General features: G+C 38.8%; 1 protein-coding gene across 1 annotated transcript; it reads left to right on the top strand.

The window, feature by feature from the left end:
- The first annotated feature begins 1,504 nt into the window (after positions 1 to 1,504).
- ldlra (low density lipoprotein receptor a) lies at positions 1,505 to 13,056 on the top strand. Its single transcript, XM_058418319.1, has 18 exons — positions 1,505 to 1,767; positions 4,906 to 5,028; positions 5,163 to 5,285; positions 5,390 to 5,767; positions 5,880 to 6,002; positions 6,093 to 6,215; positions 6,294 to 6,413; positions 6,507 to 6,632; positions 6,719 to 6,890; positions 7,139 to 7,366; positions 7,452 to 7,570; positions 7,662 to 7,801; positions 9,238 to 9,379; positions 9,516 to 9,659; positions 9,780 to 9,998; positions 10,690 to 10,764; positions 10,869 to 11,032; positions 11,147 to 13,056. The coding sequence occupies exons 1-18, from the start codon at positions 1,710 to 1,712 to the stop codon at positions 11,177 to 11,179; spliced, it is 2,610 nt and encodes an 869-aa protein (XP_058274302.1). The 5' UTR covers positions 1,505 to 1,709; the 3' UTR covers positions 11,180 to 13,056.
- Positions 13,057 to 15,058: the final 2,002 nt, after the last annotated feature.

Here is a 15,058-nt window from a genome sequence, read left to right as displayed (position 1 = left end):
CAATTGATACACTGGTCACAAGTAGCATCTATCATTATTGCTTTAATCATATCCATAATAACCTCCTACAATCCTATGCCTTCCAGTGTGAAGAAAACTGTCTCTGTCTCTGAAACGTTTTCAGTGAAGGATATAAAGATATACACATGTCCTGTATGTTGTTCTTAAGCAATGTAGAAATCCTGACAAAAGAAGAATTACTCTGCTTGATCCATGTCACGCATGTAATTGTTCTGCACTGCAGGAAGGTGACTATTGAATCTGTTTCAAACTACATCAGATAGGAATCTTGTATTAGACCAGGTTCACGCCATGCCTTCATAGTGGAACAGATCTATATATGATTTCTGTGCTCTGAGACCACAGGAATTGCCTTAGACTAAGATATTAAGATGATCATCAGTATCATATTTTAAAATGCAGACAATGGATATAAAATTAATATATGTGTATATATGTGTGAAGTTTCTAGAAGCTCACCATGGTGTGTTAGGTGGTGTGTTATTTCCTTGGTTGGTGGTATTCCTTATGAATACATTTTACTGCCATTTTATGAAACTACGTACATAATATACAACCAGACATGATACGTTTTCCTAGTAAAAAGTGGCAATGATGACATCCTTACATATAAGTTTCTTTTTGAATAGAGATTTTGAAGGCTTCATTCCATGTTTCCATTGAACTCTTATGCCATGTCCAATGAACCAGCGAGTTCTGGGGGAAAAAATAAATAAAAAATGACAAAACTCAAACCCTTCTGTTCCTAAATAAAATATAGTCTGCAGTCAGCTGCAATAGATAGCATGATGCAATGTGTGATGGTTGTGGCTTATGTTGGTGACTTTGCACTCCCACATACCTTTGCTCATCCGATTTGCACACACCTTACTAGCCAAGGCCACCAGGCTAGTATGTCACTAAGGGCCTTATCTCAATGTTAATGAGTAGAAGACCCTGCAGAGCTAAAGCAGAAAAAATGCTTTATTGTGTAGAAATGTGGTATGTATGCATAACTCCCCATTCATGCATAAATTGAGATAGACACAGATAAAAAAATAAATATCTACAGATATTTTGCATATTTATATAGTGTTTAATTTCGTTTTAAAATATATAAACATTATAACTGATTTATTTTTAATTTAGTTATTTTAAAAATATTTTTTCAGCATTAAAACATGGAAATGGTTGTAGGCTCTCTGTTTTTTACCTCTTATATTATATTATATTATATTATATTATATTATATTATATTATATTATATTATATTATATTATATTATATTATATTATATTATAAGTAGTATAAATATAATTCTTCACTAATATCCGACTCCTCTGACAGACTGGGCGGGTCTACAATGTTGGGGTGGCCGCTCAGGACACGCCCCCTCCCGCTGAAAACAGTGCACCTCAAAAATCACACCACCAAACCCCGCCTCTGCGGGGGTAAACCCCGCCCACACTTCACCCCCCATTCAAATTTAACTGATTTCACCATAATACAAAATTTAGTACCGGCACTGGAGAGTAAAAGTGCCTTCTCTGTTTTTCTTACTAATAAATGCGAATAGTATATATTTTTAAATTAATATTCTTTAATTAATTTCCATAGAACATAGGTCTACGAAACGACGACAGAACACAATTTTAATATTTATTGTAAACATAACGTGGAGCAAGGTGGAGGCGCTTCATTAGGAAACTATGGAAAAGGCTTTATTTTTCTTCTTCGTGTTATATTTAACGTGCCAAGTCCAAACAGGTAAGGCCATAAGTTTTTATTTTAAATATTTATTTCAGTCGTAATCATTGTTTCCCTGTCAACTAAACTATATTTGTTTCTAACACTGTGCCATCCTTGTCGAAATATCATGTATGGGTTCATATCTTGTTTAACAGGTTTTATGTTGCATCACTGTACAGACCTCTACACACAACGCGCATGCGCCATTTCTGACCGTGACCGCACATGTGTCTGTACAAGACGGTTATTCTGTGACAAACTGATAAAGTTAGACTGTGTAAAGATGGGTAGTACTGAAATATCTCATCAGTGTGAACAGAAGTAGAATAAAGCCTACAAGATAAATCCTGAATACTCTGTGGATTATCTGCCCACTTATTTAACCCAATCCCACAACCCTTTGTTCAGTTCCTGGAGCTGGAGTTCTGTGTATTTGGGCTGTGCCCTTAGAGGCTTCCTAAAGAGCAGCACTCTAGCATGGTCGCCCCCTACCACTTTTCCAGGAATTCCCTCTTTATTATGCTTCTGAAAATGCACAGAGAATGCCAGGAACATTTTAGGAATGTGTCACGACTGGCCTACTTTTTTTTTTTCCAGATTTATGATCCACAATATGGGGCCTTTTCCAGTGGGGTCTCCAAATCTGAATGGCTGAGATGACCACTGTTTAGTTTCCCACTGCTTTGCTTCTACTGTACTGGCCAACATATCACAGTCTATGTTGCATTATTTACAACGCTGACTTGTGTGTTTCTGTACAGTATTTTTGTTTTTGATCACATTTCTAAGAATTTAAATTAACTTTCACTGAAATATCTGTTGTTTTCTAAGCTTATATATATATATATATGCCTGTATTTAAACCACCAGATCCCAATAAGTATATTTTCCCTGAACTGTGATACTGATATGTATTTTACCAGAACTCAGTTATGATTTAAGGGGAACATTATTGCAGTCTTTTGTGGTACATATGAATGTAGTGTGAAGTGCCAATATATAAATAAAGTGGTACTGCTTTTCTCCGTGAGAATATATAATATAGACGTGTCTCTACGCTGTTGATGGAAACAAAATAAACATTAAAATGAACATTTCTCATCTACGTTGAGAAGATGAGAAACACAGTGTGTGTGAGAATTAGTGATTTAGTGGCTTATCAAATGGATGAAAAGTTCCAAAATCCTGGAATTATTGACAAGATAATGTGTTGACAGAAAATCCATAGCAGTGCATACGCTTTCCCCAATGTCATGAGGTCTTTTCCGAATACACACCATTCCTTTTTGCATGAGTTCAGCCCCATCTGTCTGTGGTGTGCAAGAGATTAGGGGAATCAGGATTGGTTTGCAATTGATTGTATTAATGATCAAATTGATTTGTCATTGATTGTAAAAGAGGCTTAGTGAGACTTTGTATAATATATTTTGTTTGCCAGTTGGCAGCCTTTTGTGTACACTTACAACGGCTAACAGTGGCGTGATCCGTAATGTCCCTCCCCTTCAGGTTATGTCACAAACAGGTGACCAAAACTAGGAGGAAATTCCCAAAGCCTCATCCGTCCACTGATAGCCTATTGGATGCAGGACTGTGCATACACAACTCAGCTTAGTTACAAATTGGGAGGAAATGTCACGTTATATTTATTGACTAAACAAACAGACTGCGATCATTAGAGTAGAACTGAAATTAATGACATTGTCACACAGCTTCATATTTTTGTCGGCTATTATTGCCTAAGAAGAGCTTTTATATCAGTACACTTTAGGAACTTTTCCCACACAGTATTATGTATGGACAGTTACATAAGTCTGAACACCACATGGTATACAAAAATACAAAGATTATACAAATCAGCTTGATAAACATTTTTTTCTCTTAGCAACTGATTTTTACAACAAATGCCAGTAATAGATGTGGGATCATCATTTCATTCATCTTTTGTAATCCGCTGCCTATCCCAGGAACACTGGGCGTGAAGCAGGAACACACCCTTTATGGAATGATAGTCCATTGTAGAGCACCATGCAAATACACAAATTCACACACTCATGAACACCTAGGAGCAATTTAGCACAGCCAATCCTATTTTTTGGACATTAAGAGGAAACCAGAGAATATGGAGAAAACCCAAAGTTCGAACATGGTGAAATTCTAGTTAAAAATGTCCAAGGGAGCATGGGGGAAAATGACCGTATCATGATTTTAGCGTCCCACCTGGAGCTTGGAGCTGTGAGGCAGCGATACTATCCATCGAACCACCTTGCCACATATTTCAGTGTTTACTAGCAGAAGTAATGATCAGCCATAATGTAAACAAAACCTTTTTCGTTGGAGGTTAAACCCCAGTTCTTCTTTCTGGTTGCACTGTTTGGTAGTTTTAGTTTCCACAGCAAGGAAACAGAAACTAACAAACACCTCAAAACCAGTTGTACTTAATCTAGTTTAAACAGATCCTTTTATTCTTAAATCTTTATTACAACTGGTTTGATTACACCAGTTTCATAGTCAAGTGTGAAATAGAATAGGTGTGGCATAATCCTGCAATACAGGTTTTTATAGTAAAAGGCATTGACTGAAGTCGCTTGTGACGGTTAGACTTGTAGGGTAGATCTGTTGGCTGTTGGCACACACAAATAAGTAAAATCCTTTTTTTTTGTGTTTGTTTCCAAACAGATTCTTGCTATTTGTGTGCTATAAACTAATAAAATGTGTCTTTCTCTTGACCTTAGATCATGTTAATAATATTGTTTTAATCAGGTTAAATGGATCTGTGTGAAGAGATGGTTTAAAAAATGCGAGCAACACTTTCTGTTGTTGTGGATGGTTCCATAGATATCCTTAAGCTTAAGTTCCCCAATACTCCCAAAAAAACAGTAGACCTGTAGACCTAAGAAGATTCTCATACTGACCATCAAACACATTTAGTAGTTTGACTTAAAGAGTTTAATCCCACTATCAGGTGTCACCTAGAAGAGGATGGGTTCCCATTTGAGTCTGACTTCTCTCAAGGTTTCTCCTCTCAGTGATATTCTCCTTGTCACTGTCACCTCTGACTTACTCATTAGGCATCAAATCCTACATCTGGATGTCTGTAAACCTGCTTTATGACAATGCGAATTGAAAAATAGTGTTAAATATCTTCTTGTTTTGCAGAGGTTGGACCCTGCGGCTCTAGGAATTTCCAGTGTGGCAATGGGAAGTGTATTACAGTGAGATGGATATGTGATGGTACAGATGATTGCGGTGATGGTACTGATGAGCTCCCTGCCTCCTGCAGTGAGTATCTCATGAACCATGTATATACACGTGTACTTTTACGAATGTTTGTCATATCAACAAGGTTTGAAGGGTGTAGGACTTAACAGACATTTGTTTCAACACTAATCTTGTTTTCTGTTTATTTCTGTTAGTGACAAAGACGTGCAAACCCACCGAGTTCCATTGTGGTGGACGGCTAAACCAGTGTGTGCCTAACAGCTGGAAATGTGATGGGAAGGCTGACTGTGAGAACGGAGCTGATGAAGCAGGCTGCAGTGAGCGCTCCTTTGTGTCATGCTATAATAATAATAATAATAATAATAATAACAATGTAACGTGTCTAAAATGTCTTTATTTTGTCATTCACTTCTTAATTCAGCTCCCAGACAGTGTCTGAATGGTGAATTCAGCTGCACAAATGGTCAGTGTGTGTCTCGGGCTTTCGTCTGTGATGAAGACACTGACTGTGATGATGGCAGTGATGAAGCACAGTGTCAGCCCACTACCTGCAGCTCCACTGCTTTTCGCTGCAACAACTCAGCCTGCCTGCCGCGCCTGTGGGCCTGTGACGGAGATACCGATTGTTCGGATGGTTCAGACGAGTGGCCTCAGAATTGCGGCAACCAACCATCTCCATCTCCCAGGAGGCCCTGCTCCAATATAGAGTTCCATTGTGGCACTGGGGAGTGTATTCCAAACCCCTGGAGATGTGACGGAGATGCGGACTGCCCGGATCGATCAGATGAGAAAGACTGCGGTAAGTCAAAACCCTTTCTTTTCCTACCAGATAACAGTTGAAGAGCTTCAGTGTTTTGGATGTTCATATGTAAAAGGATTTTGAAGCGTAGAACATTTTTGTATTTGAACAGCCGTATCCACATGCCAGCCAGATGAGTTCCGCTGTGGTGATGGATCATGTATCCACGGGAGCCACCAGTGCAACCAGGTGCATGACTGTCAGGATATGAGTGATGAACTGGGCTGTGTCAATGGTGAGTCCTTGATGCATTTCAGGAAAAAAAAAAAATCTAAATATGAGTACAGCATGTTTAGATAGATGAATCATGATGACTTTTTTTCAGCAAGCCATTGTGAAGCACCATCCAGGTTTCAGTGTCGCAGCGGTGAATGCATCAGCATGGACAAAGTTTGCGACAAGCATCGTGATTGTAGGGATTGGTCTGATGAGCCGCTGCGTGAGTGTGGTGAGTAATTAACCTTTAATAAATCCACACCTGAGACTGTTTTTGGGATGTTGCTAACAACGTCTTTCACCCCGACAGATTCTAACGAGTGTCTGTACAACAACGGTGGCTGCTCTCATATCTGTAATGATCTAAAGATTGGCTACGAATGCTTGTGCCCCAGTGGATTCCACTTGGTAGACAAGAAACGCTGTGAAGGTAAGACTGTGTAGATCTGGGAAATTGCTCTGTTTAAACCGCTCACACTTGAACATTAAGCTGTAAGCTTTGTCCTAATTTTTCATTACACAGATATTGATGAGTGTGCCAATGGGGACACATGCAGTCAGATCTGTGTGAATCAGGTGGGCAGCTACAAGTGTGAGTGCTCTGAAGGTTACCAAGTGGATCCAGCAACTAAAGCCTGCAAAGCTGTTGGTACGTGTTGGAGATCTAGGCTGCACTGTGCATCACTCAATTCAACCTGATTTGTTGTTTGATAAAGTCTTATTCTACGATCTCAGGAACTATTGCCTATCTGTTCTTCACTAATCGCCACGAGGTGAGGAAGATGACTCTGGATAAGAGCGAGTATGTGCAAGTCATCTCCCGTCAGAAAAACATAGTTGCATTGGACATGAATATTGGCACCAAGGAGCTCTTCTGGACTGATCTGTCCCACAAGAAAATTTATAGGTAATAATCTGTTTATTTTGCCATGTATATGGGATTGTTGTCATGTTGCAGGATGTATACTTATCCACATATACTTTTCCTTATTCAAAAACGTGGGATTTGCAAATTTTTGCCCTTTGAATATTTATTTATATACACCATAAATCAACCAAAATTATGGATGCAAATGAAATATGCTGGAATCACAGAGAGACAAAGCAACACAAAATATGCCTCATTATATATAACGCCTGCTTTGTATTTTCTAGAGCTCCCATGGATGCAGCATTAGACGCATCTCAGCATAGCATTGTGATTGACTCTGACTTGGGTGCACCTGAAGGGATTGCAGTGGACTGGATCCATGATAATATCTATTGGACAGATAGTATACGTGGAGCTATCTCTGTAGCCACAGCAGATGGAAAGAAGCGCAAGACGCTCTTTAGAAAAGACCTGACCAAGCCAAGAGCTATTGTGGTTGACCCAATTAAGAAGTGAGTCGCACACATGAAGTTTAAAGAACAAGTTTTGGTCTACTAATGGTATGTTGGTTTACCCTAACCTTGATATTCTGTTTAGTTTTGTGTACTGGACTGACTGGGGTTTGCCTGCTAAGATTGAGAGGGGAGGCCTGAATGGAGTTGATCGCAGCACTTTGGTGTCTGATAACATTGTCTGGCCCAATGGGATAACTCTTGGTAAGAGCTTTTTCCTCACGCAGTGTTGTGCACCTTGCTAGCATGGGCATGGATGTATTTGACCTGTTTCTTCTCCTGCTCCTGTGTTCAGATCTGTTGAACCAGCGTCTGTACTGGGTGGACTCTAAACTGCATACCCTCGCCAGCATTGATGTGCAGGGAGGTGGCCGTCGTACACTCATTATAGACCAGGGTAGACTGGCACATCCGCTAAGTGTCACAGTGTTCGAGGTGAGCTTGAGTGAGAAGATCTAGCTTAAGAATATTCCATTTTATTGTGCCATTAATAACCTCAAAAATTAAGACACTATGACATTTGACTTGTTTTGTAGTCTGCCCCAAAAGAAACAGAATTTTGACAACATCAACAAATCATCTAGCATACAGTCTAGAAGCTCCCTTTGTTCAACTGGGTTTTTGGTAAAGCAGGTGTGTATCCTACACGCTGGACAAACTCAGTAGGGCTAATATCTTTAACCAGGGTTGCCAGGTTTAAACTAAACTAACTACATCTCAAAATCCACACAAAAAAAACCTCCAGCACTGAAGAAAGGAGACATGTTAAACACGTTGAATACACTTACACATATGCTGTGGGAATGTATTAAAATTAACCCTTGGTTATTTGCTATTAAAAATAAGATCTTGGACCTTTTTATTTTAAACCAGCCCAATCCTAGCAACCCTATTAACTCTCCTATCTTCCACTCATATATGGGACAGACAGACAGACAGACAGACAGACAGACAGATAGATAGATAGATAGATAGATAGATAGATAGAGTGGATAGTACAGCAGATAGTATGACTATAATACTAATAATTCTATGGAGCTATGTAGAGACATGACAACGCTGCCCCACAATCTAGAAAAGTGAGCAAATCAGTGGAACATCAGCTTATATCCACTGAACAGTATTTTAAAAAATTTATTGATTAGTCAAAAGAGATAATTAGCTTGTATGCTTGTGTAATTTAAAATGTATGGAGGGCTTTTAACATTTGTTGAATGGCTGATGTGTAGTATATAGTGGGGCTCTATCCTACCTGCCCTTGTGGATGAGTTATCACTGGATGAGCTATTTTGTAAACCATTTAAATTTTTAAAAAGTTTAAAAGACTATAAAATTTATATTACATAGAGTGTTTATGTGTTAAGATAAAAATATTTGTTAAGTAAAAATGTAAAGTAAATTTTTTCAATTATTATTGAAAGGTCTTTGTAATAGAAATAAAAATAAAAAATAAATGAAAGAATCCCAAAAAATGACAACTGTATTTGAAGAACAAAATCGGTTTTGCAGTTTTATAAATGAGAGGAATCTCAAAGCTGTCTAAAGTGTCTTCTTGTTGGTATAAATTAAATTTTTTATTTTGTGGCTGCTTTTTTTTCTTCTTGTGGCTGCTGTCCTGGGGTGTCAAAACATTTGCACACAGCTGTAATAAAAAAAAAATTAGGTGTTTATAAAAAATGCATGTTTATTTTTTGTAAATAAAATTGTGCTATCTATCTATCTATCTATCTATCTATCTATCTATCTATCTATCTATCTATCTATCTATCTATCTATCTATATATAAATTGGGGGTTCAAAGGGAATATGGAGGTATTAAATGTATAAATTAATAAGTTAATAAACATATAACCTTCATTTGCTGTCTTCAGGAGCGAGTATTCTGGACTGATGTTAGCAACAACGCTATCCTGAGTGCTAACCGTGTGACAGGGGAAGACATCACAAAAGTGGCAGAACACATAACATCTCCAGAGGACATTGTGCTCTTTCACAACCTGAAGCAGCCCAGTGGTGCGTCAGCTCATTTATATGACCAAACCCAACACTTCTACAGTGTTACAGTACTATACAAAGCTAGTAGGAATCAGTCCTCCTATTTCTGTGGTTTTCTTCACTGTTCATATTGGATAATATTGTCTTTTTCTAGCTGTGAATTGGTGCAAGTTCAACAATGGCGGATGCGAGTTCCTGTGCTTGGCTGCACCACAGGTCAGCGTCTTCTCACCCAAGTATACATGTGCTTGCCCAGACAACATGACGCTGGACAAAGATATGAGGAAATGTGTCCCTGGTAAGATTTCTGTTTTGAAGAAGAATCTTGATTTGGGCTAAGCAATCATTATAAGGACATTTAATGTCATTTTCAGCAAAGAACATTTCATGATTTTTTACGAATCTTGCTTTTGGACAGCTGTTCCAACAACAGCACAACCAGTCCAGCCCAGAGTTCCTACCACAAGCCGCCCTCATATAACCCCACATACGACACCAAAACCGTCTGCCGCAAGTCCCACCAAAACCTCAGCTCGACTCTTCACCACTACTGTGAAGTCACCACAGAAGCCCACAGAAACAGCCAGAGCCCAAACTCCTACAGTCATAACTCACTATGAAGTGACCACACAAACAAGTAAGAGATGATTTCTTTGTCAGTTTTTCTTTTTTGGTGAATGACAGTCATACAGTCGATGAAACAAGACACTGTGACTTTGTGATAATAATATTAGTATAAATTTGTAGAAAAATCCATTGTCAATACCTGTTCTGCTTAAATGATGGAAAGCTGGTGACTTTCAGCTGATAGCAGCCATTTGTAACTGGATCTGGGTGTGTCCAGTGATGTGACATATTTGAGAAAAGTTTGACTTGATGCAAACACTTTTTTAAAATTATTTTTATTTTATTTTATTTTATTAAAAATGCTCTCCCTCATGAATATTTAATTGCACCATCCACTAATAAATATTATTACTATGGCAACCAGTAGTTGGAGCGCCTACTGGCGACTTCATAGTACAGTGACTGGTGACTCACGGCTGTAAAATCACTGGATGTGTGTACGTAGCATAAGAGTGAGAGCTGCGACCGTGACTATGGCTAGATAGTCCAACATAAAGCATGTATATGGAAAAAAGATGGGTCTAAGTATTGAGCCTTGAGGTACACCTTAAGAGGCAAGGGCTGTAATTCATCAGATTACAGACAGAGAATGAGAGAATGCAATTATTTCTCTTTTATTAACTGAACACTGATTCTTCTTATTTCTTGCTCAGTTCATTTGGTGAAATTCTCTAATGTTTACTTTTGGTATTTTTTAATAGACAGTCACAATGCTATTGCTGCAGTCAGAAAAGACTCTTCAACATTGCTGGCTCTTTACATTGCATTGCCCTTCGGTCAGTATGACAAAAAACATCCTAATATAGTCAAGATTATAAATAGTCTGAATTTTATGTTGAGTATTCTTATACAAAATGTAATATTTGTCCTTCTTCTAAAGTGGTGTTGTGCCTCCTGGGATTTGGTGGCATGTTGCTGTGGAGGAACTGGAAGCTGAAGAACACCAACACCATCCATTTTGAGAATCCAGTCTACCAGAAGACCACAGAGGATAAAGTTCACATCTGCAAGAACTACAGCTCTGAGGGCTACTCCTACCCACCGGTACAGCCCAATAACTTTTTATTATGATTTATCACTATAACATTAGCATTTGCATCTCTGGCATCTTTCTTTTGGAAAGCCTAATATTTTCTTCTTCTTCTTTTTTTTTTCCAGAGGCAAGTTGTCAGCCTTGATGATGAATTATAAACTTTAACATCTATGCTAAGCCTGCCTACACAATCTGATGGTGCTGCAGTAACATGCTGTAACAAGCTCAGTGAATGGATGTTTAAAAACTGTTGTTGTGTCCAAGTGACACCAGATCACGTTTTTAGAGGCAGTTCCTGCGGCAGGCTCGTCCAGGCTCGTCCACTAGGAAATGCACAGAAACAAAGCAACCTCAAAAAAAGAAGAACCTTGTGTTATTGTAACTTTTCTAAGAGAAAGAGTGAGTGTGTGTGTGTGTGTGGTATGTCTGTATGTGAGAAAAGAGTGCAGAATTGTTAAATAGAAGATTCTCATTGAAGTATGAAGTATTGTAAATATTGTGTATGTGGAGTTTTGCATTTTTGAATGAACTGTAAATACTAGTTCACACATTACTATATGGTATACACTATATGGCCATATGGGCATATGATCCCATTCCAGATTTAGTCCTCCTCTCCTGTTAATAATAAGCTTCACTCTTCTGGAAAGTCTTTCCACTAGACTTTAGGGTGTGGCTGTGGGGATTTGTGCTCATTCATCCACAAGAGCATTTGTGACACTGATGTTAAGTGAGACGTCCTGGAGCACAGTCTGTGGTTCCAGTTCATCCCAAAGGTGTTCAGTGGGGTTGAGGTCAGAGCTCTGTGCAGGACATTTGAGTTCTTTCACTCCAACCTTGCCAAACCATGTCTTCATGAAGCTCGCTTTGTGCACAGGTGCATTGCCATGCTGGAGCAGATTTAGGCATCCTAGTTCCAGTGAAAGGATTTTTATAATACTACAGCATAAAAAGACACCCTATATGATTGGGTGCAACTGTTTGGGGAGGACCCACATATGAGTGTGATGGTCAGGTGTCCATTAGCTTCTGACCATATAGTGTAAGTACCAAATCCTCAGGTCATACACATATATTTATGGCTTATTTGTAATAAGCTTTTGTCAGTAGTGAATAAAGATGCAACATCTTCTGCTCCATGTAAAACATTAGTCCTCAAAAGGGTGCTCTCATTACTTCAGATGAATTGTACAACAGCAGTTTTTTGATAAACCAAAGTCTACAACAGAAAAATATTTGCAAATAGAAACACTTTGCAGATCATCATTGTTGTCAAACATAGTTCAACATATCTAATATCTTTTTGTTTCTTATTATAAGGTTACCGTAAACCAAATTTAGGATTATTAAACGTATTTCTAGACATATATTACTGTTTTATTTTCTTTTTCTAGATTCAGCTTCTTTCTAAAAATGAATGCTTAAAATTAGCAAAATGATTTGCCAATATTACAAGAACATTTAAAGCTCCAAAATGTTTCATAATATTTAATAGGTTTAATAAACTAAGATTTGGTTTATTTTAAATCTTCTAATAAGAAATAGATCAGTTTAACTAGATTTAAGATATTTGAACTTGTGGCCATTTTTTTTTTTTTTTACAGTGTTTTGTTTTGTGCTTTGTTCAGTCATCCCTGTGATTTAAGATGTCAGACTTGTGCATGTGTTATTCATCCATGAAGATGTGTAAATATTTAACTTCCATATGTAAATACAATTTTTGTCACCCTAGTTTGGACATTTTTAAAGCCTTCAGATGTACAAAAATTAATTTCTTTATTTATTGTACAATTCAAATGCCTTAATTGACATTTGGAACGACTTTATCTGCATCATCCCTCTTTCTAAATCTAAAGAGTCTGTTGTACCATTATGTATGATGCTATATCAGCTGATGTAGTTGTGCACAGAATGATCTAAAAAAAAAAAAAAAGGTATGAACTATGACTTGTATTTTTATGAAGAAGTTCTGAAATTGTCTTATACTGATTTGGTTTTTTAAAAAATGAAATAAACATATACAATACTTTTTTTATTTGCTGTGAAAATCTTGTTGCAATATTTGAGGGGAAAATCAGATAAGCAGCTTTGTCTATATATATATATATACACAGTATATACACACACCTACCATGCATAACATTATGACCACCTGCCTAATATTGCTGTAGGTCCCCCTTTTGCTGCCAAAACAGCCCTGACCCATCATGCACTGAGTATTCTGACACCTTTCTATCAGAACCAGCATTAACTTCTTCAGCAATTTGAGTAACAGTAGTTCATCTGTTGGATCGGATATCACGGACCAGCCTTCACTGACCACATGCATCAATGAGCCGTGGCCACCAATGACCCTGTCGCTGGTTCACCACTGTTCCTACCTTGGACCACTTTTGATAGATACTGACCACTGCAGACCGGGAACACCTCACAATAGCTGCAGTTTTGGAGATGCTCTGATCCCTTGTCAAATATTCACTTGCTGCCTAATGTATCCCACCCACTAACCGCTGTTATGATGAGGAGATAATCAGTGTTATTCACTTCACCTCTCACTGCTCATAATGGTATGCCTGATCGGTGTATATATATATATTCGTTCATTCATTCATTCATTCATTGTCTCCCGCTTATCCGTAGCCGGGTTGCGGGTGCAGCAGTCTAAGCAGGGATGCCCAGACTTCCCTCTCCCTAACCACTTCCTCCAGCTCTTCCGGGGGAATTCCAAGGCGTTCCCAGGTCAGCCGAGAGACATAGTCCCTCCAGCGTGTCCTGGTTCTTCCCCGGGGTCTCTTCCCGGTTGGGCATGCCTGGAATGTCCAGGAGGCATCCGAAACAGATGCCCAAGCCACCTCAACTGGCCCCTTTCGATGTGGAGGAGCTCCTCCCGGGTGACAGAGCTCCTTACTCTATCTCTAAGGGAACGCCCCGCCACCTTACAAAGAAAACTCATTTCGGCCGCCTGTATCCAGGATCTTGTCCTTTCGGTCATGAGCCCAAAAGCTCAAAGCTCATGACCATAAGTAAGAGTAGGAAAGTCTATTCCAGGGTACTGGAGAGGAGAGTCCGACCTTTAGTTGAACCTCAGGTTCAGGAGGAACAATGCGGTTTTCGTCCTAGTCGTGGGACACTGGACCAGCTCTATACCCTTCACAGGGTGCTTGAGGGTTCATGGGAGTTTGCCCAACCAGTCCACATGTGTTTTGTGGACTTGGAGAAGGCATTCGACCGTGTCCCTTGTGGCATCCTGTGGGAGGTGCTCTGGGAGTATGGGGTCCGTGGCCCTCTGTTAAGGGCTGTTCGGTCTCTGTATGACCAGAGCAGGAGCTTGGTTCGCATTGCCGGTTGTAATTCAGATCTGTTCCCAGTGCACGTTGGACTCCGGCAGGGCTGTCCTTTTTCACCGGTTCTGTTCATTATTTTTATGGACAGAATTTCTAGGCGCAGCCAGGTGGTGGAGTCCGCTTTGGGGACCATAGGATTATAGGATAGGATAGAATAGGATAGGATAGCAACAGCAGCAATGCGGTCCATATACTGGACTTTGGTGAAGAAGGACCTGAGCCAAAAGGCAAAGCTCTCGATTTACCAGTCAATTTACGTTCCTACTCTTACTTACTTACTTACTTACATATATATATATATATATATATACACCCAACATGTCTTTTTACATTAGTTTTGTATCAGTCCATTGAGTACAAATTCATTCATGTTTGCATCTGTTCAAGCTAAATAAGCTAGGTGAAATGGGTCATAAATCCTTCTGGACTATTAATACCTTTTACTTAGGTTTACATTTCCTGTATAGATTGTGCAATATATACATGTAGCTTCCCTTCATAATCCACATGTGTGATTGTCTTGGAAATCCTTTCTCTTTGTGATCATTTTTAACATTTTCGACTATATCTATTCCTGAAATCTACATGATTTCCAGAACTGAAATATGTTTCTCTTTGACATGTATCCTAACCACATGTAAAGTGTCAGCATTTTAAATGTCTAAAATGAAAAGGGGGAAAATTGCATTTAAA

Source organism: Hemibagrus wyckioides, linkage group LG02 (assembly GCF_019097595.1).
Source record: "Hemibagrus wyckioides isolate EC202008001 linkage group LG02, SWU_Hwy_1.0, whole genome shotgun sequence".
Taxonomy (NCBI): Eukaryota; Metazoa; Chordata; class Actinopteri; order Siluriformes; family Bagridae; genus Hemibagrus; species Hemibagrus wyckioides.
This window is presented reverse-complemented; position numbering and strand designations above follow the sequence as displayed.